The sequence below is a fragment of the Tiliqua scincoides genome, chromosome 3 (genome assembly GCF_035046505.1).
Source record: "Tiliqua scincoides isolate rTilSci1 chromosome 3, rTilSci1.hap2, whole genome shotgun sequence".
Classification (NCBI taxonomy): domain Eukaryota; kingdom Metazoa; phylum Chordata; class Lepidosauria; order Squamata; family Scincidae; genus Tiliqua; species Tiliqua scincoides.
The window spans coordinates 191,865,265-191,890,442 of record NC_089823.1 but is presented as its reverse complement, the minus strand read 5'-3'; the positions used below and the strand labels follow the sequence as shown (position 1 = coordinate 191,890,442).

General features: G+C 45.4%; 3 protein-coding genes across 4 annotated transcripts; 2 read left to right on the top strand and 1 right to left on the bottom strand.

Annotated features, from left to right (window-relative positions):
• Positions 1-2,163: 2,163 nt before the first annotated feature.
• CUTC (cutC copper transporter) lies at positions 2,164-14,096 on the bottom strand. Of its 2 annotated transcripts, none has more exons than XM_066620353.1 (9): positions 13,992-14,096; positions 10,900-10,971; positions 9,316-9,375; positions 8,668-8,877; positions 8,005-8,040; positions 7,615-7,748; positions 6,403-6,430; positions 3,840-3,945; positions 2,164-2,626 (listed from the first exon to the last, which is right to left on the bottom strand). In XM_066620353.1, the coding sequence occupies exons 1-9, from the start codon at positions 14,035-14,037 to the stop codon at positions 2,515-2,517; spliced, it is 804 nt and encodes a 267-aa protein (XP_066476450.1). In that variant the 5' UTR covers positions 14,038-14,096; the 3' UTR covers positions 2,164-2,514. The 2 variants fall into 2 exon arrangements, with proteins under 2 accessions (XP_066476450.1, XP_066476451.1); XM_066620354.1 differs by lacking the exon at positions 13,992-14,096 and adding an exon at positions 13,818-13,916.
• Positions 14,097-14,186: 90 nt separating this feature from the next.
• COX15 (cytochrome c oxidase assembly homolog COX15) lies at positions 14,187-21,407 on the top strand. The gene is made up of 9 exons (XM_066620448.1): positions 14,187-14,299; positions 15,891-16,072; positions 16,798-16,920; positions 17,130-17,316; positions 17,864-18,031; positions 18,339-18,420; positions 18,698-18,852; positions 19,491-19,604; positions 20,178-21,407. The coding sequence occupies exons 1-9, from the start codon at positions 14,228-14,230 to the stop codon at positions 20,307-20,309; spliced, it is 1,215 nt and encodes a 404-aa protein (XP_066476545.1). The 5' UTR covers positions 14,187-14,227; the 3' UTR covers positions 20,310-21,407.
• Positions 21,408-22,766: 1,359 nt separating this feature from the next.
• Positions 22,767-24,928, top strand: ATP6V0E2 (ATPase H+ transporting V0 subunit e2). The gene is made up of 4 exons (XM_066621804.1): positions 22,767-22,942; positions 23,288-23,335; positions 23,915-24,036; positions 24,422-24,928. Exons 1-3 carry the CDS (start codon positions 22,839-22,841, stop codon positions 24,006-24,008), a joined length of 246 nt encoding a protein of 81 aa, XP_066477901.1. The 5' UTR covers positions 22,767-22,838; the 3' UTR covers positions 24,009-24,036; positions 24,422-24,928.
• Positions 24,929-25,178: the final 250 nt, after the last annotated feature.

Below are 25,178 nucleotides of genomic sequence, written 5' to 3'. Positions count from 1 at the left end.
TCGTAGCTACTGTATCAGACCCAGGAGGCTGAGCAGGGCAAAAGTCCCACATACCCAACAAGGGGGCATTGAAAACAACCTCTTGATGACAAGCCAATCAATCATTAACTTCTATTGCATTCAGCCACACAAAACAAAATCACGAAACCTGGATTGTGTGGCTAGAGGGGCCAGCTGAAGTTTCTGGGGTGGGGGAAGATATGGTTTCCCATATGAAATATTGGTGTCCTAGCTGAGATTCTTCAAGATGAGTCTGACATACTCAATGACGATGTGATTGAATAGTAATGAGAAGACAAGCTCTAATATCACCCCAAATGATCAATACTGCCTCCCTTGCCACACCTGGTCATTTGTCCACACTGTTTTCCTCCTTGGTGAATGCTCTGGATTCTTGTTCCTTTGTCTCCCATTTTCTCTGTGCTGGTTTCTGAAATGATGGAGCTGTTACAGACAGTAGCTAGGAAGCCCCTCATCATGGGCCTGTAGGATGGCTAGCCAAGCAACATGGAATGCCGGAGTGTCACAGAATCTAATATCAGAGTTTAGTGCTGCATTGCGGAATAGATCTCAAATGGGGAGTGCTTTCCAAAGATGAACAAAGGGACACTACGAGGTTATTTTTCAGGATGAAAGACTGAAGCCTGCTGTCAACACTGCACCCACATTAGTGCAACAGTAATGACTTTAGTATTCTCCTCCCACCCAACCTCCAGGGAGCCATTGAAATAAGTTAAAGAGCCAAGACAGATTCTGCTGTCTCATTCTTTATACAATGAGTAAACCCAGCACGAAATGTGAATCAATCCTGACAAAAAAAGTCCAATGTCCACAGGACAGGCAATTCTGTGATGGTTAATTATTAGATAGTTAATTATATTTCTGCAACTTATATACGTACAATGCAACATTAGCTGTTCTTCCATAGTCTAAACTCTAGAACAGTATTCAAGAGCAAACTCCACACCCCTAGGAAATAAAATGAAGAGAACCTTTCAGCTCTGGACAACAAACAACTCAGTCTTGCACGGAGATCATGACCAAAGCCCAGCCTTCAACATGTTTTATGAGGAGGGATAATTTCTTTGTTCCAATACCTTTTCCCATGGTATTTGTATTTAAGGGACAGCAGAGAATTTAATTTCAAAAGGTCCACAATGACCTTCACCAGCAGAAACCAGGTTCCTGACTCTTACACAATCCAACATTTGATTCCATGTCTCCTGAACTTCCGTGACCTGAGTTAGATGTAAACACAAAGGTCTCCTTTCTTTAGTCCTTGAGCAGTTGACTAATCCTGCAGAATGTTATTAGATAATTATATTAACTAATTTCCTATCTGAAAAATTATCCTCTGTTCGATTACACAGGCCAACACACATTTTGCTTCCTTAAACGTTACACCAATTCCTGGGTATATTTGGGGTGCCGATTCCAAAAATGGCATCCGTTTTGCCCTATCACGTCTAGTTTTGGAGATAAGGCATAGTTTCATTAGTGAATGGTTCAAGCAGCTTCCTCATGAGGAAGCTGCTTGAACCATTCACTAATGAAACTATGCCTTATCTCCAAAACTAGACGTGATAGGGCAAAACAGATGCCATTTTTGGAATCGGCACCCCAAATTCATATCAAACCACCATAAATTTTGGGAAAAACTAACACAATTTTGTAGGCCTGTGTTATATGCAAAACAGGGGCAGATGCCATAACTGCAAAAAAAATGTTGTTAGAACAAACCTCTCCAAGGTCCAGGCTCTATGAAATTCTTGCTATGGCTTAGGGCACATTGCCTGACAAATTCTGATTCCTTTAGCTAATCACACTCAGCAGATAAGTATAGAAATTACACTGTTCATTCATTGTGTTGCTGCTTCCTTACGCGCCCATTCTCCATGAGGATGGAGAGATCTTCCACTTCCTGCAGAAATCCTTGAGTAGACCTCATTTTGACCCCTACACTCAAAATGAGCAAAGATCTCCATTATATGCAAACTAGAATGGGCAGAAGGAAACGCGCTATGCCCAGCAACTGATCCTTATTGTCTGGAAGAAATACTTACCAGAGGTCCTCCTCAGACTGGAAACAACCCTGGCACAATTCCTTCTGGAGGAGCTCAAAATCTTGCTGAGGTCTCAGTGTGAAGAAGAGCCACAGTGACATGGAGTGGCTACATGGTTTATTGAGGACTGACAGCCACAAGGAGCATGGTTCAATGGCATGCTCCTTTAGATAAGCCCCCATAGTTTGCACAAACAGAACATAGTTGAAGCATAGCAAACACCCCCCATAGTTTGTTGTCCCCACAAACATCTCAATTACAACATCGAAGAACAAGATTCTGTAGAGCCAGACTAGAAAATGGGAATAGTAGAAAAAGAACCACAGGTATCTTCATTTGATTAACCTACATCCTCAAGCTCTGGAAAGGGTGTTGTCAAAATATCTATGCCCAAGGACTGGACTGATCCCAGGCTGCAGGGTCTTCCTGTCCCACACACTGCACTCTTGTTCTACAGGACGTTCTTGGCAATTGCATTCAGGGTTCTCACTTTAGCCACATCTGCCACCTTGATGGAATATTCGGGTGGAGAGAAGTAGGCCCCCATGTTAACACTGGAGTTTCTGGAAAGCAAAAAAACAAATAAATGACTGGTTACCATCTGAAATTTCAGTATGGAACAATGAGGTAAAGAACCATCTTAAGTCATATCCCCTCTCATTTTGGCCTACACGTAGTATAAAATGAAATTGGCTCTCAGATTATGGAAATATTGGAAACATCGAATAATGCCAGTTGGACATTATGTTACATAGCCTCTGAAACAAAGAACCACAGACCAAGACTCCTTCCTAATACACTAATGCCAGGCCTTCCTCCCAGCTAACTGTAGCTGTTAGGTTTCAATGCTTTCCTTGCTTTCAGCCCGATATCTATACCAGTGACGTAGCTGGAAGGAGCACATTCCCAGTGAACGCCTTCCAGCACCACCCCCTTACCAGGGCCGCCCCCTGATCTGTACCCCTCTGAATGCGACTGAAGCTATGCTCCAGTCACATCCAGAGTGTGTTCTGATGCCCTGGGGGGCCTTCCCGGGCTCAAGAACCTCCAGAAAGCTTTAGAATGTCACTTCTGGTTTTTTAGGCAAAACTGGAAGGGACATTCTAGCACATTCTGAAGACCTAAGAACAGTGGTTCCCAAACTGTGGGTCAGGACCAACTGCTCGGTCGCGACCTGAATTTTGGTGGGTTGCTAATGGGTTATGGAAAGCTCCGATAACTAATTTCTTCAAGCCCTGAGGCTATTCAAAAATCAGATACTGTAGATGCTAATTAACCTGCTGAACTCCTGCAGTTTGCAAGCATGTGAAAATATAGGGAGATAAATGTTTGAGAGTCTTTTTCTGAGAGTCTAAATAAATAAATAAAATATTATTTCTTTCTAGCTCTCCTTTTTTAAAGGCTGGTAAACTTGGGTGGATCCTGATAGTGTGTCATTTTAAAAAGTGGGTCCTGGTGCTAAAATTTGGGAACCACTGCCTTAGGACACCCTCCAGTTTGAACACTCTTAGGACACCTTCTGCACAATGCTCAGAGTGAGGCCAGCCAAAGTGAGTCACCTCACTCCGAGCCACTCGGCTGCATGCGAGGGTGGGGAGGACTCTGACGATCGTGGCAGGGGTAGCATTGCTGCTTCCCATTGAGTGCTGCCCCCCACTGAATGCCAAATCCCTGTGAACCCCCCCCCCCAGCTATGCAACTGATCGATAGCAATAGAGGAAGTGCAAACAAAACTTGGACCCCTCAGTAGGTTAGTGAAGAATCATGCTTTGTTACCTAAACTTCATGCCTGAATCCTTGGCTGAACGCGCTGAGCAGTGAAACTCAGAAGCACCAGAGCCTTCTAGGATCCTCTGCAGGTTTCTTTCAGTTATGCCTCCCCCTATTGAAAAGAATCCATGGTTCAATCACACAACTCAAGACAATCATCATTCCTAAGTGATTACTTCAAGAAATAGACAGAGCCTGGTTCTAAGATAAACCAAACACAAGAGAACAGGCAGGGGATTGGACTAAATGACTTTTTAGGTGCCTTCCAATGTAATGATTCTATGAAATATTTCTTTTCTCTGAACCTGAAATCAAAGCAGAAATCTGAACTGAATTTGAATGCAGAAATCTGCAACAATGCAGAAAAATGTAGCATACTCACATTGTTCAAGTCAGGTCAAACTCATAACAGTATAATGCCCAGAGGACATATGCTCCCTTCTAGTGGCATAAGATCCATAGGATCCACTTGCTCCAAAACTCTGCATGCAACACCCATTCATATACAGTGGTGCCTCGCATAACGAAATTAATTCGTTCCGCGAGTCCTTTCGTTATGCGAGTTTTTCGTTTTGCGAAGCGTGTTTTCCCATAGGAATGCATTGAAATTTAATTAATGCGTTCCTATGGGCAAGAAAAGTCAGAACAAAGTCAAATTTGGTTTACAAAGTGTTTATTAAATGCTCTTTAAAGGCATACATACTGTACTGAGGATTTCAAAAACGGGGGGGGGATGCTGAGTGGGGAGCTTGGTGGGCCGCTGTGGGATACAGGAAGCTGGACTAGATGGGCCTATGGCCTGATCCAGTGGGGCTGTTCTTATGTTCTTATGTTCTTAAGGCTGTAATCCTGTGCACACTTTCCTGGGAGCAAGCACAATGGGACTTACTTACATAAACTGACATGAAGATCCTCCCCTTACTAGGGTGAATGGGATCATAAACTGGCATGAAGATCCTCCCCTTACTAGGGTGAACGGGATCATAAACTGGCATGAAGATCCTCCCCTTACTAGGGTGAAGGGGATCATAAACTGGCATGAAGATCCTCCCCTTACTAGGGTGAACGGGATCATAAACTGACATGAAGATCCCCCCCTTAAAACAAACCAAAAAAAAATTTGTCTTGCGAAGCACAGGTCATAAAAATTCGTTGTGCGAGTTACCAAACTTCACAAAATGCTTTCGTTCTGCGAGTTTTTTGGTGCGCGAGGCATTCGTTATGCGAGGTACCACTGTAGCCACCAGAGGTGGTGCATGTAATGCAATGCAATGGATAATTTTTCCATTACATTGAATTACAGTCAGCACCTCTAGTGGTTGAATACGGTATATACCCAGAAGTGGGAGACTGGGGAACCTCACCGCCAAATTAAATCATCCGGTGGGCTGGAAGTGGCCAGCAGGCCAGAGTTTGGAGTCCCCTACATAAGGAAACTGAAACAATCTCAGTAGTTATGCTGCATCCTGGTAAGAGTCGATTTACTTCCACTACGCTGTTTGTGCATCCTGAAATAGATACTACAAATATACCAGAAATCTCTGTTTCTCTTTCAAAGGAAACACGGTAGTACTGCCCTGGACCTTCAAATCACTTGGGGAAGTAAGGAGCACCTACCAACATATTGGAATTGTGTTTGAGCACTATTTATACTGGGCACTATTTATACTGAGCACTATATAAACTGGGTATTTATAAAGTATTTATAAATACTTTATAAATATTTATATATTTATTTGAGCCACATCTATACTGGGTAAGATGGCGGAATGCCTCATCAAAGATAGAATCTCAAAACATATAGATGAACAGGCCTTGCTGAGGGAGAATCAGCATGGCTTCTGTAAGGGTAAGTCTTGCCTCACAAACCTTTTAGAATTCTTTGAAAAGGTCAACAGGCATGTGGATGTGGGAGAACCCGTGGACATTTGGACTTTCAGAAGGCGTTCGACACATTCCCTCACCAAAGGCTACAGAAAAAACTCCACAGTCAGGGAATTAGAGGGCAGGTCCTCTCCTGGATTGAGAACTGGTTGAAGACCAGGAAACAGAGAGTGGGTGTCAATGGGCAATTTTCACAATGGAGAGAGGTGAAAAGCGGTGTGCCCCAAGGATCTGTCCCGGGACCGGTGCTTTTCAACCTCTTCATAAATGACCTGGCGACAGGGGTGAGCAGTGAGGTGGCTAAGTTTGGAGACGACACCAAACTTTTCTGAGTGGTGAAGACCAGACGTGATTGTGAGGAGCTCCAGAAGGATCTCTTCAGACTGGCAGGATGGGCAGCAAAATGGCAGATGCACTTCAATGTCAGTAAGTGTAAGGTCATGCACATTGGGGCAAAAAATCAAAACTTTACATATAGGCTGATGGGTTCTGAGCTGTCTGTGAATGTCAGAATGCCAATGCAAGGGAGGGCACCAGGATGAGGTCTCTTGTTATCTGGTGTGCTCCCTGGGGCATTTGGTGGGCCGCAGTGAGATACAGGAAGCTGGACTAGATGGGCCTATGGCCTGATCCAGTGGGGCTGTTCTTATGTTCTTAACTAGAGGTACTCACAACAGACTCCTACCTGGCATTACAACGATCCTGCCTTTGGCCTGAAAAGAAAGAAAGCAGTCTTGCTTGCATGACAAAAGACAGAAAACATGGGTGGCACAATACCCTTGCTGAAGAGGATTTATGTGCAGAATTTTGAGAGTTTTTTATGCTGCTTCTCCAGTGGCTTGCTCAAAGTGAGTAACTGCCATACTGAGTCGCTTGTGCAAACTTCTGGTATAGTGTATGCTTCCCTGTTAAATCAATTATTAAATGCAAATTTCACTTCTATCAGACTAGTCATAGTACCTGCCTCAGGATGGCTGAGCCTCAGTAAAGTATGTGCTTATTACTCAGTCTGAACTGGAACACACCAAAACCCACTGTAGCAGGGATATTCTTGTGCTTGTCTACCTGAGTGGTATATTTCACAATATTCAGCTAGGGTACACATCTAGATTCACCATGGTTATTGGTGGCTCAGAGTATGGTTAAAGCCTTGGATTCGTTCACTTACATAGTACAATTTGAATGACCTATATCTGTCATGCTTCTCAACCCCTTCAGCATATGGAACTTCCATTTCACTTTAACCTACTTTTGCCCAGCTCTCAGGTGTACACATTTAGTCCCAGTTGTGTATATACAGGCAGAAATGGCTTAACTAAGATGCTACAACAGACTATTTCCTATGCAGTGAGATTTCTTCAACTTTACTGCAATGTGAAGGTGAAGGTGAAATTTCTGGCTCTTTTGAATGCTGCTGGATATAGGCTCACATGCTGCATACCTAACAGAGAAGAAGGTGGCTTATTTATTGCAGTGGCCTATTGGGACTAATAGTGAAACAGAGCTAAAACACTAAGGGTGCAATCCTAACCAATTTTCCAGCACCGAGGTAAGGGCAATGGAGACCCAAGGTAAGGGAACAAACATTCCCTTACCTTGAGGAGGCCTCCGTGACTGCCACCCAACTGCAGGATGCAGCACATGCCCCACTGGCACAGCTATGCCAGTGCTGGAAAGTTGGTTAGGATTGGGCCTTAAATGGTTCAATGCATAGATCTGTATAAGTAGCAGAGAAGTGCCATTAGTGCACCTATAATCCATCTGAAGCCCTTGACTGGCAGCTGGCTGATATTCTTCTGTTCCCACTAAGCACTACCTAGTTCCTTGGGTGTCAGACTCCAAGAAGACAAGAGAAGATATCAGCAAAATTACAAAGTTGAAAAGGATTATACCTCACCTGGTCCGTCAGTCGCTTTATCAAGGGCAGCCCCTCCAGGGCTGAGGTATCACAGCCACTGGTTAGCACCCTTTCAAACCCCAACGATATCAGTGTTTCCAAGGCTGACAGTGGGTCATAGACCATGTCAAAAGCTGAAGGGCAAATGACACATTTCAGTCTGTGCTGGTAAAACCTACAGAAGGCAAACTTCTGTAAAGGCCCAAGCCCCGTTACACCCTGTTACTCATTCCATACAAGACCCCAAAATCCTTGTAGACAACAGTAACGCATACAACTCCCAGACTGCAATCTCACAGTCCCCAACAGGCAAGGTCATAGTGCCTGGGCTCAAATGCTTCAAGAAAGTAATCCAGCCTCCATTCTCCACTCCAAGGCACAAGAACTCACCTCTGTGGAAAGTGACCGGCAGAGGGCGGGAAACAGCTGTAAAAAGAACAGATCCCACATGGTCAGTGCTACTGTGGTGAAAACCTCTCTTTTTTCATCGTGAAATACCAGCAGTATTTCTGGTACTGGTCCTGTAAAACAAAGCAACCTCTCTGGATAGCGCAGGTAGTTGGCAATAGTTATCAGGCTTTTATTTCTGTGATGTGGATCCTCCATCCATTTTCATAAACTAGCACTCATTTTTAATCTCAGTAGGACCACTCTCTAGCCCTTCAGAAGGAATTTAGCACACATTGGTGCTTCTTCCCTGTGGACATGGTTAAAAAGCAGAAGAAACAAGGCAAGGCTGACTGATGTTACCTTAGATGCGTTAAGAAGTGGGCTAATCATAGCAAAGAACATTCTACAACATTCTGCAGAGAGGAAGACAAGCACATAATTGAGATGCGGTCTCTTAGGGCTACGTCCACAAACCATCCCTCAGAACAGCGAGACAAATCTTTTCAGAGTATGGAGTTTTGCCTCCTACTAATACATGGCTCATTTTCCCCCCCCTTTGCTGTATATAATCACTTGAAGTCTGAAATTATCACTGGCGTCATTCTACACTGATTACCACAACCAAGCACTAAACAAGCCAAATGGAAAGCAAAGTTTTTGTACCTAACAGTGCTGTACAGAGCTCTATATCTATACGGCCATCTTCAGTCAAGGCTCCAAACACCAGCCCATCAGCCTCATGTTGCTTGGCAAGTCGGATGTCAGCTTTCATCACTTCCACTTCCCGATCAGAATAGAGGAAGTCCCCCCCACGGGGGCGGATCATCACAAATACTGGAACCCTTATACATTGCTTCACCACTTGCAGAAGCCCTGCATTCAAAGAGAGATTTAGGATATGGTGTCATTTAAGAGCTGGCTAGGCCTATGAGAGATGGGACAGAGAATGAAACCTAAACTTAGAACAGGGAAGAGAAAAGTCAATTAGGCAAAGAATTATAGCCTCAGCATTGGCCCTTGCAACAGAAAAGGAAAATGAGACTCCAAGCTTTCTCTGCAGAACCTGGGAAGAGAAAAACCTGCTGAATAACAGCCTGCTTCACCAACCCTGTTTGCTAATGCCAAACTGTAACTGTCCACATTACAAAAGGAAGCAGAACTCCAGTTAGTTCTCCCTGTTCCTGAAAGGGAGCAGACAATCCAGTTTACTAAGCTCCTATCATGATCTATCAAGATCTTCTTACTGTTTGGAAGCGCAATACTACCACACATTGCAGCTACCTAGTAGGCTGCCTGTATGTATTAACTCACCAGTGCTGGGTGTAGTTCCTCCTTCCATCAGACTAGAACACAATTCAAGGCGGCCAGCACCTACATCAGAATCACAAGTTAAAGTTCCAAATACAGATTGACCTGCAATATTTCAATAGGAATCACTAGTCTGAAGAACAGAAATAAAGCAGCATTGCTCCAAACAATATGTAAGGAAGCTGGGATGTAGGAGTGCTGGGTTCTCTCAAGCCACTGTTTAGGAAAAGAGTTCTACATTTAATTTCTTTGGACTAATCATTACTTTGAAATCCCATTTGGGTTAATAAAGTAGAAGTGACAAAAAATAAGAGATTGATAATCTCAAATGTCTATGGAAAGAACAATGTGGTAGAAGCATTCTTATCCTTCTGCTGCAGACATTGTTATCTACTCAGATTCTGGACTCAGGGCACAGAGCTAGGCCAGCACCAGAACCGGGTGTCACAAATGTGCCTTAAGCCATGCCTGTGAAACCCTTCGCAGAGTCAGCAACAGCCAGCGCTGAGCCCAGCACCAGCTGGGCACTGCCTGAAGCTACGTAAGAGCTCTGGGTGACAGTGAGGGCCTCAGGGGTGGGAGGAAGGTGATCTGGGGCAGGGGAAGGAACCAGGGCAGGAGAGGGGTGGGACCAGCAGCGTTCTGCCAGATCCTGAACTCTTAGGCTGGTAGGCCTGACACAGAATCTCTCAAGTCTATGCTAGCAAAATAGCTGGTGCGAACTTGAGAATCCCCATTGTAGGGCTTGGGGCTTTCTCCAGGAGAAAGAGACGAAAGTCCTCTTTCCTCAAGAAGACCTACAGCTGCTTCCTAGCACCCACTGAATATAGCAGTAGCTGCTTTGGCGCTGCTGCTCCAACAGGTGCCATGAAGCTCAGGATTGGGCTGCCTGAATGTGGAGCAAGGGCTTCCAGTGAAGGCTTTCTTTGCCCCTCTGCCAAGCCTGAAACAACAAGAACTTGAGAGGACATCAACAGAATGAAAGGAATTCTGTCCCAGAGTGGAAGATGTATACTTAAGGCCCAATCCTACCCACTTTTGAGCGCTGATGAAACCAACAGTGGTGCACTATAGCCTAAAGTATGGTGGCAGTCACAGAAACCTCCTCAAGGTAAGCCCTTTACTTTGTTTCCTTTCTTCAGGGTTGCATTGTGGCAGCATCGGCACTGGAAAGTTGAATAGGATTGGGCCCTCAGACAGCTGCCCCTTCTCCATGCCCCAAGGCACTAAACAACCTTATTCAAACATGTTTGTAAGTTATCTTGAAGACCTAAATAGTGGAGAGGCATGTTACAAATTTGTTAAATACAAGCTCTACAAGCAGTATTTTGCTGCTAAACCAATTCATTGCACTATCCTGATGGATCAGAGCAAGTAATAGGATTGCAGATATCAATAAGAATAAAGGCAATCATTTCTGGAATCTCTGTATCACCAGTCTAGCTCAGAGCTCGGGAAGTCTTCATTCTGAATGTGGTAAGGGTCGTGTCTCCCTCCTCAATTCATCCTGTGTGCCCCTATAGTCTCTCTCTAGAGGAATGCCTCAGTGACCCTTGAAGCACCTCCATCTTCTTTTTGTAGCATTACCTCCTCTCTCTGCATTTACAGCAGATTCCACTGAGTCAACACATACTTCCATGAGAAAGCCATGGGCCATTCCTAGAAGAAAAGAACAGTAAGTGGGTATGCAGAAGTCCTCCTTTGCTTCAGGGAAAAGGGACAAAAACTGCTGGAAGAGGTGATTCCTTCCACCACAGGATGATACCACACAAGTAGCTGCACAGAACAGGTGAGGGCAAAGTATATCTAAAGCCGAAGACTTTTGCACTAACTCTTGCCCTCCAGCTCCCCCTTGCTTTTGTACTTTTCCTGGATCTTTCTAGCAAGTTTTTCACATTGCATTATCTGTTTTCTTCCCACCTATCCTGCAAAAACATGAATGCCCCAAAACTACATCAGATCAGATTTACCGTTGACTCAGAGGATTTACCGTTGACAACATCAGAAGCCACTGAGATTCTAATTGGGAGAGTTAGGACAGATAAAAGAAAATATTTCTTTACTCAGCATGTGGTTGGTCTGTGGAACTCATTGCCTGGTGGCGTGGTGATGGCATCTGGGCTAGATGCATTTAAAAGGGGATTGTACCAATTTCTGGAGGAAAAATCCATTATGGGTTACAAGCCATGATGTGTATGTGCAACCTCCTGATTTTAGAAATGGGCTATGTCAGAATGCCAATGCAAGGGAGGGCACCAGGATGCAGGTCTCTTGTTATCTGGTGTGCTCCCTGGGGCATTTGGTGGGCCGCTGTGAGATACAGGAAGCTGGACTAGATGGGCCTATGAACTGATCCAGTGGGCTGTTCTTATATTCTTAATCCAAAATTTGGGATTTTTTTTTTTTTGGGGGGGGGGGACCAATTCTAATATTCCTATGTGTATAAACCAATTGTTTTCCTTCTGAAATAGCAGTCACTGCTCCAACAAGCCAAGCCCTGCTTATTCCATGTCCCTTCCCAGATTTTTCCATAGCTTGTCTTCAAAGAATTCTGTCTCTTTTGCACCAAGCTGAGACACATGGGAGCAGCAGGTAGTAAGGTCACAGTATGCATGTAATGTGCTAGCTACTGTGCAAAAGCTACAAATGTAGAAATAGTGTTCCTTTGCTCATACAAAATAAACATTGCAGAAAACTGGCAATAGATGGAGGTTTCATGAAGCTTTACACGCAAGGATTATTTCCTAGGCTCCACAGAAAGTTTCCTGTGATCAATCATCTCCGCACATGAGGTAAAATACACATGCGGTTGCCATGCTAATCAAGTAAGAGCAGGTTTCATGAGATTACCCATATGGATCATTAACATGTTGCCAGGTCAAAGCAAATCTCTGTTTTTAACCTTTGCATATTTAGTACATGACTGATAACTTCAAGTATTTTGGGAGAATTTTGGTCTGTAGTTGCTTCTTCTCTTGGGCACATGACCCTTATTCAAGCCTGGATGACTCTTTATAAAAAGAGAAAACATCAAGGAACATAGCGCTGCGCACTTACACAGTTTAATACTTTGGTCTGCCTATTCATTCACTCACTCACTCATTCATGGTATAATATTTTACCACCATGGAGACTATTACAGTGGAAAGGAGAGATAGTAATCTTCTAAATAAGTATCAATTTGTGCAACAAAAGCAGTCTAGAAAACACCTTTCCTAAAAAGCAATCCATATTGGGTACAATCTTTTATCCTGTTTTAACAAAGAGGAAAACTGAAAATTTAAACCATCAGCAGAATCAATTTTATTGATTTATTGCAGTTTAACCAACACAGCTCAGAGTGACTCATAAAACCTTGATAAAATAGCAAATCATTACATTTTTTTCTTGGCCTATCTCAGCATTTCTCAACATTTGTCTCCTGCTGCACCACTTCACATAGTCCACCTCTTGGAAGTACCACTGGAAATAACTGGTGATGACATCATTGTCAGTGACTTCTGGGTTAGGAGGCCAGATGTGACATGACGAACACCAGTAAGAGGCTCAGGGTGGACAGAGGGCTTTTTTTATGGAAAAGTATGCTTTCAAGCTCTGTGCACCCTTCCAAGCCTCCTCATGTCATGTTGCTGGTCTCACTGCCAAGTGGTAGGAGTCTGGGGGTTCTACGAGTACCACGGGACATCACCTCAAGTATCACTGGTTGTACCTGTTCTACTGGTTGAGAAACACTGGCCTAACTGGTTTCTCCTCACAGAGTAGTTAGCGCAAGAGGAGAAGCCTAGTCCTCGTTAAGTGGACAGATATTTCTCTAGGACTGTGCAACTGGGCTGCAGGAACAGAGAACATAAGAAGAGCCCCAAGAGCTGAATCAGGCCAAAGGCCCATCTAGAGCAGCTTCCTGTATCTCACAGTGGCCCACCAGAGGCTTCAGGGAGTACACAAGCCAACAAGAGACCTGCATCCTGGTGCCCTCCCTGGCATCTGGCATTCTGAGGGGGCCTCCTTCTAAAACCAGGAGGCTGCACGTACCCATCACGGCTTGTGATCTGTGATGCTTTCCCTACTGAAATCTGCCCAGTTCCCTTTTGAAGGCATCCAGGCCAGGCGCCATCACCACATCCTGAGGCAGGGAGTTTCACAGACCAATGACGCTCTGGGGCAAGAAATATTTTGTCTTGTCTGTCCTAACTCTCCCCATTCTCCATTTTAGTGGACGTCCCTTAGTGCTGATGTGGGGTGAGAGGGAGAAGAACAGCTCTCTAACCACCACCACATCCTGTGGCAGGGAGTTCCACAGATTAGTGGTATGTGGGTCAAGAAGTGTTTCTCCTTTCCTAGCCACCCCAATAAACCAGCTGCTGCCCACAGAGCCAGCCCAGCCTTCACACCCACAGGCCCCTTGGAGTGTTGGTAATTTAAGCATTGGGGGGGGCGCTTAAACCCCCCCCGCCTGAGGCCAGCAGAACCACTTCCCCCTGCTGCTGCCACATGCATTGACTGACCCTGAACTGCTGCCCGGGGGGGAGGAGCTCAGCACCAGCCACACAACCCCCTCTGGCTCGCCGCTTCCTCCACAGCAGACTGCGGGGGGAGGGGAAGCAGCTCCTGACCCCGCGTTCCACCCCTCCAACTTCCGTTCCCTGCCGCCACTTCCGGTGACGTCTCCTCCCACTCACCCCCGCGCTCTCCCGCTACTTCTTGCTTCCGGTCCCATCTCCTCATTGTGCCTTTTGGAGCTTCCTTGACAGGCAGGCAGGCAGGCGAGGCCCTGCCCCGCCCCGCCTCTGTCACGTGATTGTTGGCGTCAACTGAGCGCGCCCGCCCGCCCGCCCGCCCGCTCTCGCTTCGGGAAGGACTTCAGATCCATTTCCGGATCAGAAGGCAGCTAGTTCCGGGTTGAGTCTAGGAGGCGATGCTGCTGCGGGCGGCGCTCCGAGGGGGACGGCTTCTGTGGGCTCCCCGTGCAGGAGGCCTCCAGGGACAGGTACACTCAGGCTGGGCGGTGGGCTAGAGAAGGGCTTAGAGCCCAGGCTTGAGCAGGTCTACTCAGAAGTAAGCCCCATTAGAGCCAATTGGGCTTACTCCCAGGTAAGTGTGGCTAGGACTGCAGCCTCAGCCCAGTCCTAGGCGGGTCTACTCAGAAGTAAGCCCCATTATAGCCAAGTGTGGACAGGATTGCAGCCCAAATCCCCCAGGGGCGTCTTCAGAGCAAGCGCTGGTTCTCTTATGGCAGCCAATGAGGTTGGCAAAGGCTGGTTTCCCTCGTGAGGTGTCCTTGGTCTCCAAGGGAAGACCCCTTAAGTGGGGTTTTGCTGGCACCTCCCTGTCCCTGGAGCTGCCCTGAGTCAGAGGGAGATGGATGTTATGCTCCCTGGGCTTCTGTGCCTCTCTGATTCCAGTATAGATGTGTGGTGGGTGGGGAGGCAGGTGAGGCAGAGCCTCCCTACCATAGTGCTGCTGTGTGAGGCTCCCAAGCACTCTCAACCTGCGCGCAAGCAGTGCTTGGGTGCCTCGCACAGCAGTGCTGCTGCATTTCAAAGGGCTACAGTAGGGAGGCTCTGCCTCACCTGCCTCACCACACATCCCTGGACTCCAAATGGATGGGGGCAGTCTAAAACAGTCAAAACAAAACCCCTACATGCCGCCTGTCTGAGAGTGATTACACCTGATAAAAATGCTTTAAAATTGATTAAAATGCTAGTTTGGAGCAAAAACACACAACACCGCTTTCACCTGTTTTTATTTTTGGATAACACCAACATCCCCCCCCCCCAAATAAAACCATTTTAGACTGCCTCTACAAATGGGCTGTGGTTCCGCTTGGGCTGTAGTGGTGAACCTTTAAGGATTGGATTCAGTCAGCTCTGTTTCCATACCTACATATGTAAGCAGTTACTGTCCAGTGTTGCATATGTGCAACAGGGATTATATGTGGACACCTGTGGGCTGGGCAAAAATGGGTTAAAGTTGGTAAGGTTTCAAAAGCTAAAAGAGCAGTTTGATCCCTATTGTTTGCACATCTCTTTCCCCCATATGCCTTCATTTTAAGAGCCCTGCTGAATCATACCCATATGTCCGTCTAACCCAGCATCCTGTTGCAAAAACCGACCAACTGGGTGCTTTTAGAAAGCTGTGCCCTGCTTGTAGGCTGTAATATCTTGAGTATGAAAGTTGGTTGTTCTGAACTCTTCGGCCAATAGCTACTGATGTGCCTGTTGTTTGCTTGTCCCAGAGTGTCTATATGTTCTGCCCAGTGCCACAAAGGGGCCATTAAAAGTGACTTAACGTGAGAAAAGAACTAACAATAAAAATTAAACCAACAGAAGCAAGTAGCATTTCAAATTAAGCAATAACAAAGTAAAGTACCTGGATAAAAGTGTTGCAGACAGCCTTCCTCATGTAGTAAGACTAGTGCATGCTCTCTACAATAGTTAGCTTTTTCATGTGTCCCTGTTCCCTACCTTGTTTGAGTACCACCCCTGATTCTGCTATGGTTAACTTGACAAGGGGGGGTTCATTTATTGGGGTTGAACTAATTATCAAAAACCTCCTCATGACCTTCTCTGTCCTCACAGCAATATTTCTGGTGGCAGAAACTCCCACGAGCACAGCACAGCGTGCTATCAGATGTGGCTTCCCATTCCAGAGTGACAGTAACTTCTGTCCCCAGTGCTGTGACAAACCGGGCTGTAGGGCGATGGCTCTTAATCTGCACTGGTACTGTTGCTGGAGCTGTGGTGCTAGGCGGTGTCACTCGGTGAGTAAAGTTACCCTCTCCCTTTACTTTCTTTTACCCCAATATGATTATTCCCAATTCCTGTAGGTTCTTAGGATCTGTCTGAAGAGGTTTATTTCTGGGAATTTTGCTGCTTTGCAAGATACTGTAAAAAAGTCATCCTGTCTGGCACCTTATAGTGTGTGTGGTTAATATGAGCTCTTTTGATGCATATACTACTCCTTTTCAGCTCTTATTTTGTGGGGAATTTTATTTTATAAGGCTTTAGTTGGAGGTATGAGACCGTTCTGTGTGTGTATCTCACTCTGAAGAGCTCACAGAGGTGGAGCACGTTTAAAAAAAAAGGCATGAACTTGTGTTTCAAGGTATTCAATTCTGTCCCAGTCAAAGGGTTTGTTCCTTGTGAAAGGCTAACACGCAAACAGGCACATGCTTGCAGAGACTAGATAGAGCAGATAGGTCAGAGGCTACATAGCAGAAAATGCAATGCATATTTTGTCCATATTTCTAGCAGCAGCTTATACTGTAGTGTGGAATGTATGTCACTTTCAGGTTACATATTAAAATTGTGCGTGAGATTGTGGGAAACAATCAACTCAGCTGGATAAACATATAAAAGATTTCTTTATACTGTTCTTAAGACTTAGTTGAGGGTCACTGATTGGTGAAGGGGTCATTCTTCCACAACACACACACACCTTGAAAGTAGCTTTCACGCTGGTGAATCCTTGCTACACTTTCCTCAGGTTGACAGAGTCTGGACTTTCCATGGTTGACTGGCACCTTGTACGGGAGATGAAGCCTCCTCAGACACAACAGGAATGGGAAACAGAATTCAAAAAGTACCAACAATTTCCAGAATTTAAAATGTAAGTGTGAGTTGAATTAAGTTTCCCAGAAGCTAACTGTCCCAAAGGAGAGGGAAAAGATCTACTATCACAAGCCAGAAACTATTCCAACAAAAAATGTGGGAGAAAATAAAGCTTTTTGGATGCCAACTTCTTGTAGGAAGACAAGATGGGAAAAGGAAGTAATGTTGCTTTTTAAAAAAAATCTCTCTTTTCTCCATTTCCAATAGCCTGAACCATGACATGACTTTGACAGAGTTCAAATTCATCTGGTACATGGAGTATTCACACCGCATGTGGGGACGGCTTGTGGGACTGGCATACATCCTTCCAGCTGCCTACTTCTGGAGGAAAGGCTACTTGAACCGGTCTTTGAAGGGTCATGTCCTCACCCTCTGTGGGCTTGTCTGCTTCCAGGTGGGAAAAGCCACAGGGACCTTGGAATCATTCAGTATCTGTGGGTGTGACTCAAGGTAACTGGGATGGAGCATGAGAAACAGTCATCCCTTGCAGGTTCCAGGATATTGTGCTGATATATTTGTGAAACTAGGGCTGTGAAGTGCATAGCCCTGCAGAAGAACCAGATGATGATGTTTAGGATGGTTGTGCAGCAAGGGAACAGTAGAACCAGGCTGGGAAGGAGATATTTCTTCCCGTTTCCTCATCTTGGCATGAGGTGCAATGTGTCCTTTTCTGAGAAGGTGAGATTTTAGATGAGCTGGTAGAAATGAACTGCGTTTCAGTTTTATAGCTGTTGTCTAAGCTGGCTCCTTGATAGCTACCAATGTACGTGATATTAAGATGGACTACTGTACAATGCAAGACATGACAGCACAGATTGTGACTAAGCCCCTATCGAGATCTCTTCCGGAGTCTGCAAGCAAAAATGAAACTTAACAAGGGTGATGCCAGGACTTTGTTTCATGCCTCTATAAAGTTTTTTTTTTCTTTTCTTTTTTGACAGGGCTTGTTGGGATGGTACATGGTTAAGAGTGGACTAGAGGAAAAACCAGATTCTCATGATATCCCTCGAGTCAGTCAATACCGTCTAGCTGCACACTTGGGCTCTGCACTTGTTCTGTACTGCTACAGTCTTTGGACTGGGCTCTCATTGCTGCTGCCACAGCACAAGGTATGTGAAAAGTGGGACAGACGGGGCTTGTTCTGGGTGCCAGTCTTATATCTTACAAAAAGAGAAATGTTTAAGGAAGTATGGCAAGAGAATTGCAGGATACAAAGGTTCCACCATGGTATGAACTATTGTAGATCTTCTCAATCTTTAGCCTGCTATCAGCCCTTTGTCTCATCTCTACAGCAAGATTTTTAACTCATAGGGATGATGCTTGTTGCAACACTGATATGTTGCTTTGCTCCCTATGGCATATATTAAGAGGCTTTCGGATAGTCCTGTAATTCTTCCCCTGCTTGTGGTTTGACAGTTACTTGAAACCCGTCAACTCCTACGCCTGAGAAGATTTGCTCATGGAACTGCAGGCCTCATCTTCGTTACTGCCCTCTCAGGTAAAGTCTCTGTCATTGTTGCTGTGATTTTTTTTTTTTCTTTCAAGAGGGGGAGACCACGTCATCTCTAGAGATTTATTTCAGTTCCCAAGAGTTTTTGTTGTTTTCCAGTTTTGAGGTGCTTGGGTACCTCCTCTTGCAGGCCATTCCATATAACTGGAAACTCCTACGTAATCTTCTGGTTCCTAAATTTTCACCTTAATGCATTTTGTTTTCAGATGGCTATTTGCATTACCCACATACCGTCAAATTTATCAGTCTTTCTTCTTTGGAACAGGGGCATTTGTGGCAGGACTGGATGCTGGCCTTGTGTATAATTCTTTCCCCAAGATGGGGGAGCGCTGGATCCCTGATGATCTCCTTGCCTTTTCTCCAATTTTGAAGAACGTCTTTGAGAACCCCACTACTGTGCAGTTTGATCACAGGATTTTGGTACGTGCCTCCCTCTCTGTGGTCTTAATGAACATCTCTTTTAACTGGAGTGGTCATATCCAGGTTGTTCCAGTTGACAGACTAATTAGGAGCATGGCAGGACAGAGCATGTACTTTTAATGCCTAAGGGCCTTGTCTAGTACTTGCCCATTAAGGGACCTCCAATAGTAGAAGTCCTTTATTTAATATTGTAGAGATGGTGAATCTACAACTTGCTTCCTTCCTGGAAACATGCATTTCTGATTACAAATGCAGTCATAAACTTGAACCACAAGTCCATGCACCATGTAAACATGTAGGCTATGAAAGAGATAGTGGATCCATAAATGATGGCAAAGTGCAAGCTACAAGTCTGAGCGGGGAACTGCTAGAGTTGATGCTGGAGCCAGTTAACATATCTGGGAGCCAGTAGAGATTGTGACTATCTACATGTAGTGTGAATCAACCAGTGTGAAGTTAAGGGCAGTAGTTTGGGGGTGGGGTATTTGTCTAGGGTATGGCTCTGTGCCTGATGCAGTCTTATCTCCCTCTTCAAAACATCACCTCATAAGGTGTGCAAAATTCCGCAGAATTAATGTCCTATCAAGTTCTTTGTAGGTGTCTTTTTGTCCTCTCAATGAGTTCTTTTCTTCCTTTAGGGAATTTCTTCTGTTGCAGCCATCACAGGTCTGTACCTGCTTTCTAGGAAGATCCCTCTCCCAAGAAGGACTAGAATGGCAGTGGCTTCCTTACTGACTGTAGCATACCTCCAGGTATTGACCTTTTCCTTTAACACACCCATTTATATTTACCACTTGAGAAAATTAGAGACCTCAAAGTTGAGTGACGAACTTCCCATTCCTTGCAGCTGCTATCTGTTTGTGCTTGATAGCACTGTGAACGTGTGTGTCATCCATTTAAAACTGACATTGGCAGACATCATGGCACTGCATAGCTCTTTCTGGTTTTAAAATCAGTAGGCAGAAATAGAGATGTAATAACACTGTACCATAGTGTCGTGTCATGGTGATTATAGAGGTAACTGTCAGAACAGTGTCTTTAGTATTAAACCATGATGTACACTGGCAACTGCTCTTTCCATAAATAGTTTGTGGCAGTGGGGAAAGCAAGGAGAGCAGAACAGCAACCCTCCCCTGACTAAAACTGCTATAATGGATATGTACATAGGTAATACCTAGCATGCTAACAGGGGTGGAGTTCTGATATGTAGTTCCCTGAGTGTGAGCAAGCACACATTTTTACACTGCATGTATATTAATCACCATATATACCAGAAAGAATATTTACTTCTGATAATTCTCATGGTTTTTCTTGCTCCTCCACAGGTCACTCTGGGCATCAGCACACTGCTCTTATATGTCCCTACTCCTGTAGCAGCCACTCATCAGTCAGGTTCCCTGGTGCTGCTCAGTATAGCTCTGTGGCTGATGCATGAACTTAGGCGAGTTCCTAAATAGCCCTGCTCTATTAGTTGTTAGACTTCTCTGGACACATCTCTCAGGCATGTGTCTTGCTGCACGAGCTGCAAGTTCCTCTGCTGGAAGCCTGAGTTTGGACAGAAGAAGAGAACTATTCAGAGAAGCGCTTTGATTTCATGATGGGGAGTACTTCAGTGCAAGCATGCTTAAAGTGAACCATCGTCTGTTAAGCTGTACCTGAGTCCTATGTTCAGTATGAAGTTAACAAGACAACACCTGCATATGTGGAACAGAGTTTGTTTTAGCTGGCCTTAGATCCTGCTGTACAGCCTGCCCAAGGCTGTAGTCATGAGCTAATCTTAGTGGTATTGCTATCCTAAATTCTATATTGGGTGGAGATTATAGGACTATAGGACAAAATGGCCTGGAATTTCGAATGAACAAGTGATGGATTATTAACCACATTTGGGATTGTACTGTATGGGTGGTGTAGAGGGACATGGATCATGGGAAGGGTTATGGCTATAAACATAGACAGTAGAAGTCTGTGTAGCAGTATGTTCTAAGGCAGTGATTCTCAAATGGGTGGGTCACGACCCACCAACTGGAGAACCACTGTACTGTTCCCTTTAAGGGGCAGGGGCAGAGGAAAGGCAGCAACATGATCCCCAGGATTGTACCACTGTGGGGGAACAGGGGCCTTTTAAAAAATGTGCCTTATATGCTGCCAGGTCCATGGAGTGGATACACGGAACCCTGCAGAATCCTCTGCAGGGCTCTCGTCAGCTGGTAGGAAGTAAAAAAAAGTTATTGTGACCCACTTCGCGTTTTGCAGTTGCAATCCAGAAATAGGTCATGATCACTTTTTGCTTTCTACAAGTTGTGGGAAGCCCTCCATGCACCCCCTGGACCCCGGCAGGAGGTAAGGCTTGTTAGAAAAAAGCCCCCTATCACCCGGGAGCAGCACAATCCTGGGATCGCATTGCGGGTTTCCACCCTTCCCCCGCAAAGATTTACCCTGGTCTTTGAACTTCCCAAGGAGTTTGAAAGCGACTGTTCTGAGGTAATAATGTACAGTACTATAAATTCTTCAGAGCAACCACAATTTCCTTAATAAAACATTAAATTAGTTCTGGACGAAGTGCCTTTTATTCAGTGTTAAACTCACTGTTCTGTCTACCTTCATGCCATTACTGGGAGTACAGTTATATATTACACTACAGCATTTGTTGGTAGGAGGTAGCATCAGCAGCTGACAGCTCAATTCTTCATGAGGACCTGCCAAAATTCATCAATGACCAGCTGCTGCAGTCCTGGGATGTTTGGGCCCCATTGGTAGGTGAGCTTCCCTGCTTTTCACACTGCATGGCAATTTCTCACCACTGTCTAAAGGGCAGGTGCTAAGTAATGGCTGCAAGGAACTGCTGAAGAGGACTAGCAATTGTGTAGAGATTTCTCTCTCAGAGGCACGGTAGAGTACCTATTGCTGCACCACCCAGAAAGAGTCTAAGCAAGGATGCTCCTTGTAAGAGCAATTACTGCCACTTCTTGCTCATTTGCTCTCTATTACAGACTGGCATGATGGGGAAAACTGGACAGTGCTGCTGTTCACTTGCCCTTTTCTTCTCAAAGACTGTTGGATGGCATACGGGGCAATATAGGGTCCATGGGGCCTACCATCTGTGATCAAGGGAGTGGAAGGCATGGCTACTACTTGCCTTTTTTTCTGGGTGGTGAAGTAGGGAGGATTGGGCATTGAGGCCCCAATCCCCAGTGCTGTGCTGCCTAGAGGGCGAATGCACATGCGTAAGAATTTTTATAAACAACAATCTTCCATTATCACTTCTGCCTGTTTGTGCACCTGTGCTTGTCTTCTGATGGGCGCAATAATGGGGTTTGTGGCCAGGGGTCCAATCTGCCCTGCTGTTCTACTCAGAGAGAGGACAAGCAAGTGGTTAGAAAAATATCCACTTGCAGACATTCTGCACAGCTTTAGGGAATCCAACTTCTGAAGGGTGGGGGGTATGCACACCACATCTACTGGCTTGAACATCCCCCCTCTGTTGATAAGGGAGGATTGGGTGCTTCTGACATGAGAAGGAGGAGAATGTGTGCATCCCCCCCCCCCCCAACCTGGAGTCAGGCGTCTGGGGGTGGAAAGCAGAAGCATCACCAGTTGGGTGAAGTGAGACCTGGATTGGGGCTAGCAGCCACTTTCTGCATTTGAACCCATGGTTGGGCTATAATGGGGGGGATTCACAATATAGATGGAGGGTGGCTGGGCTTGTTAGGAGACTTTGCCTTCATCATCCTCCTTCCCCTGTTTCCTCCCAGCCACGAGAGGGCGAATAGCCACAATCAAGCAGAGGGACCAAAACCCTGGTTGATGACAGTGCAGGCACTAGCTAATCAGAGCCACGAACAGGCAGGCGCAGGTGCCCAGATGACCAATGAGGGCCGGGGAAAAGAGGCGGAGTCTGACTGGTCCAGCTGTCAAAGGCGACGGGCGCTCGGCTCCTGCATCCCTTCCATCCATCCATCCTTCGCTCTGCCTAGACAGGCTTCGCTATGACGGCGCACAGCTTTGCGCTGCCCGTCATCCTCTTCTCGATCTTCTGGGGGCTCGTGGGATTCGCGGGTCCCTGGCTCGTGCCCAAGGGGCCCAACCGTGGGTGAGGACCCCCTCCCCCCCCATACGCCTCCCCGTCCACGCAACCTCCTCTGCCCAACTCCAGGGTCGCTGATCTCTCGCAAGGGTTAAAATAATTCAGGATGGGAGGGGGGAAAGGAGAAATGAAGGAAGAAGCAGAACCACCACCCATCCATCCCATGTACTTTTCTCCCCCACTGCAAGGTAATTCTCCCCTCCCCCCACTTTAGGGGGAAACAGAATGAATGAGGCCCAGTTTATGCATGCAATAGGACGAGTTGCACCACCTCATTCTGCCTGAGAGATGTTCTGTATTCAGCTTCCTTTGCCAGCCTCACTAACAACATTTTATTGCTCTTCTCTGCAGTGTGATTATTACCATGTTGGTGACCACAGCTATCTGCTGCTATCTTTTGTAAGTATGGGGAGGGAGGGGGCGGGCAGTCTCCATTGTAACTTGCAAGAAGACTAACACCCTATTTGTTGGCCTTGCTGAGATGCTACAGCTTTTGGATGTTGGAAGTATAGAAAGGAATCCTGAATAGAAAGCTGAGCTATGTTAAGAGATCCCCCAAAGTGGAAGTTGGTTTCTGGTCACCAGTTAATTATTTAGCACAGAAGCATGAACATGGAATTGAAGTTTACACAACTCTGCTTCCAAAATAAGCTTCGGGACATCTCAAATTATGGAATCTGTGCCACTAGGAACTTGTCTGCTACAAGATTCCCTAGCATAATGCACTTTCACATACAATACCTTCAAGCCCAACATTTATGAACAAGTAATTAGGGGCTTTGCCCCCCCCCCCCCCAAATAAACTTTTGGCAACCCTAAATCAAACACTCCACCAGCAGGATACTGGCCCCTATAAAGGAATAGCCTGGCCACTGGCAACATATGACATTCTTTTTCAGTACTGTAGTCATGTACTACTGTTGCAGTAGTTATGAGCTCATGTATCCCTTTCTTTCCTTCTTCCTTCCTTCCTTCCAGCTGGCTTATAACGATTCTGGCCCAGGCCAACCCCCTGTTTGGACCCCAGCTGAAAAATGAGACAATCTGGTATGTGCGCTTCGTGTGGGAATGATCTGGGCCATTGCAGAATGGTTCCGCAGGTATGAGCCCTTGTAAATAAATTCATAGAAGTAACTAACCCACCAGTGTCATTGTCCCCCCCCCCCCTTCCAGGCTAGTCAGTTATGACCCATTGACAGCTTGAAGGAAAAAAATCAAGTTGTTTCTAGTTTAGAAAAGCTTCTGTGCCTGGTTTATCACTTGCCTCAACTCTGTGGCTGTTGGAAAACCTGAACTGTTCTGGAAATGTTATAGCCAATGGGAGCAAACCCATAATTTGCCTGGTTTGGATGCTGTTATTTCCCTTGAAGGGTTTTCTATCTTTTATGAAAGTAGCAATGTAAATACCAACATGTAGTTGTAGAGTTTGTTGTCTCCAGCTCTGGAAGGCTCTGTACTGTGAATATTTTGCTTTCTCTCCGGCAGGCTTCCATCTGATGCTATATGCAGCACTGTCCCTTGCTCCCTCAAGTACCAATTCAATGGATATTTATTTTGCAGCCTACAGTTCCTACAGCAATAGGACTAAGACCAGAACACATAAAGGGACCATCTTATGTATTCTACTGCCCCCTTCCTTATTGTTCCCTTTCCTTATTGTTATTTTATGGAGTATCCAGTCTTTGATTTTACCTCTGTAAATTTAATCCTCTCTGAAGAGCTGGGTTAACCCTTTGCAGCTTGGAAGTCTTGAAGTAGATGCCAGGATCAAGTCATTGCTTATTGAGCTACCTTGACTGAAGATTCCTGCCAGATCTTTAAATGACAACACTAGCTTAGTGGGCCTGGTTTCTCCATGTTGTTGACTGTTTGTGCCAGGCTGTGTGTCAGAGCATATTTGCCTAGACCACTTTCTTTCCCTGTATTTATTACCCATGTGCATATATCTGTTGTCAACTTGGACTGTGAAAATAAAGTTTTTAGTATATGTGATCTTGCTTTAGCTAGTGCATGTGGATGGCAAATGCTGAAGAAAATCAAGGATAATACCCTTTTCACTCCTTAATGTACCTCATCCAAACCATCTAAATTTGCTTAAGCAATTAGAGCACTGTTGCCTCTCATATGAAGGTACTGCACTAGAAGGAGGCAGGCCCTTTATAAGCCTGTCCTGTTCCATGCACTGGTTAATGTTATAGAGAAAGCTCTTTTCCTTAAAAAGAGGCCCATGCACCAAAATCCA

Bases quoted from the DNA above. Each gene is read 5' to 3' on its own strand.
- CUTC (XM_066620353.1), bottom strand. From the start codon at position 14,037: ATGAGGAGATGGGACCGGAAGCAAGAAGTAGCGGGAGAGCGCGGGG. The intron at 7,749-8,004 runs GTGAGTTCTTGT...TTTGCCCTTCAG, and splicing joins GCCGGTCACTTTCCACAGAG to CTTTTGACATGGTCTATGAC. The intron at 6,431-7,614 runs GTGAGGTATAAT...CTTTCTTTTCAG, and splicing joins TAAAGCGACTGACGGACCAG to GCCAAAGGCAGGATCGTTGT.
- COX15 (XM_066620448.1), top strand. From the start codon at position 14,228: ATGCTGCTGCGGGCGGCGCTCCGAGGGGGACGGCTTCTGTGGGCTCCC. The intron at 18,421-18,697 runs GTAAAGTCTCTG...TCTTTGGAACAG, and splicing joins CTTCGTTACTGCCCTCTCAG to GGGCATTTGTGGCAGGACTG. The intron at 19,605-20,177 runs GTATTGACCTTT...GCTCCTCCACAG, and splicing joins TGACTGTAGCATACCTCCAG to GTCACTCTGGGCATCAGCAC.
- ATP6V0E2 (XM_066621804.1), top strand. From the start codon at position 22,839: ATGACGGCGCACAGCTTTGCGCTGCCCGTCATCCTCTTCTCGATCTTC. The intron at 22,943-23,287 runs GTGAGGACCCCC...TCTTCTCTGCAG, and splicing joins CCCAAGGGGCCCAACCGTGG to TGTGATTATTACCATGTTGG. The intron at 23,336-23,914 runs GTAAGTATGGGG...CCTTCCTTCCAG, and splicing joins GCTATCTGCTGCTATCTTTT to CTGGCTTATAACGATTCTGG.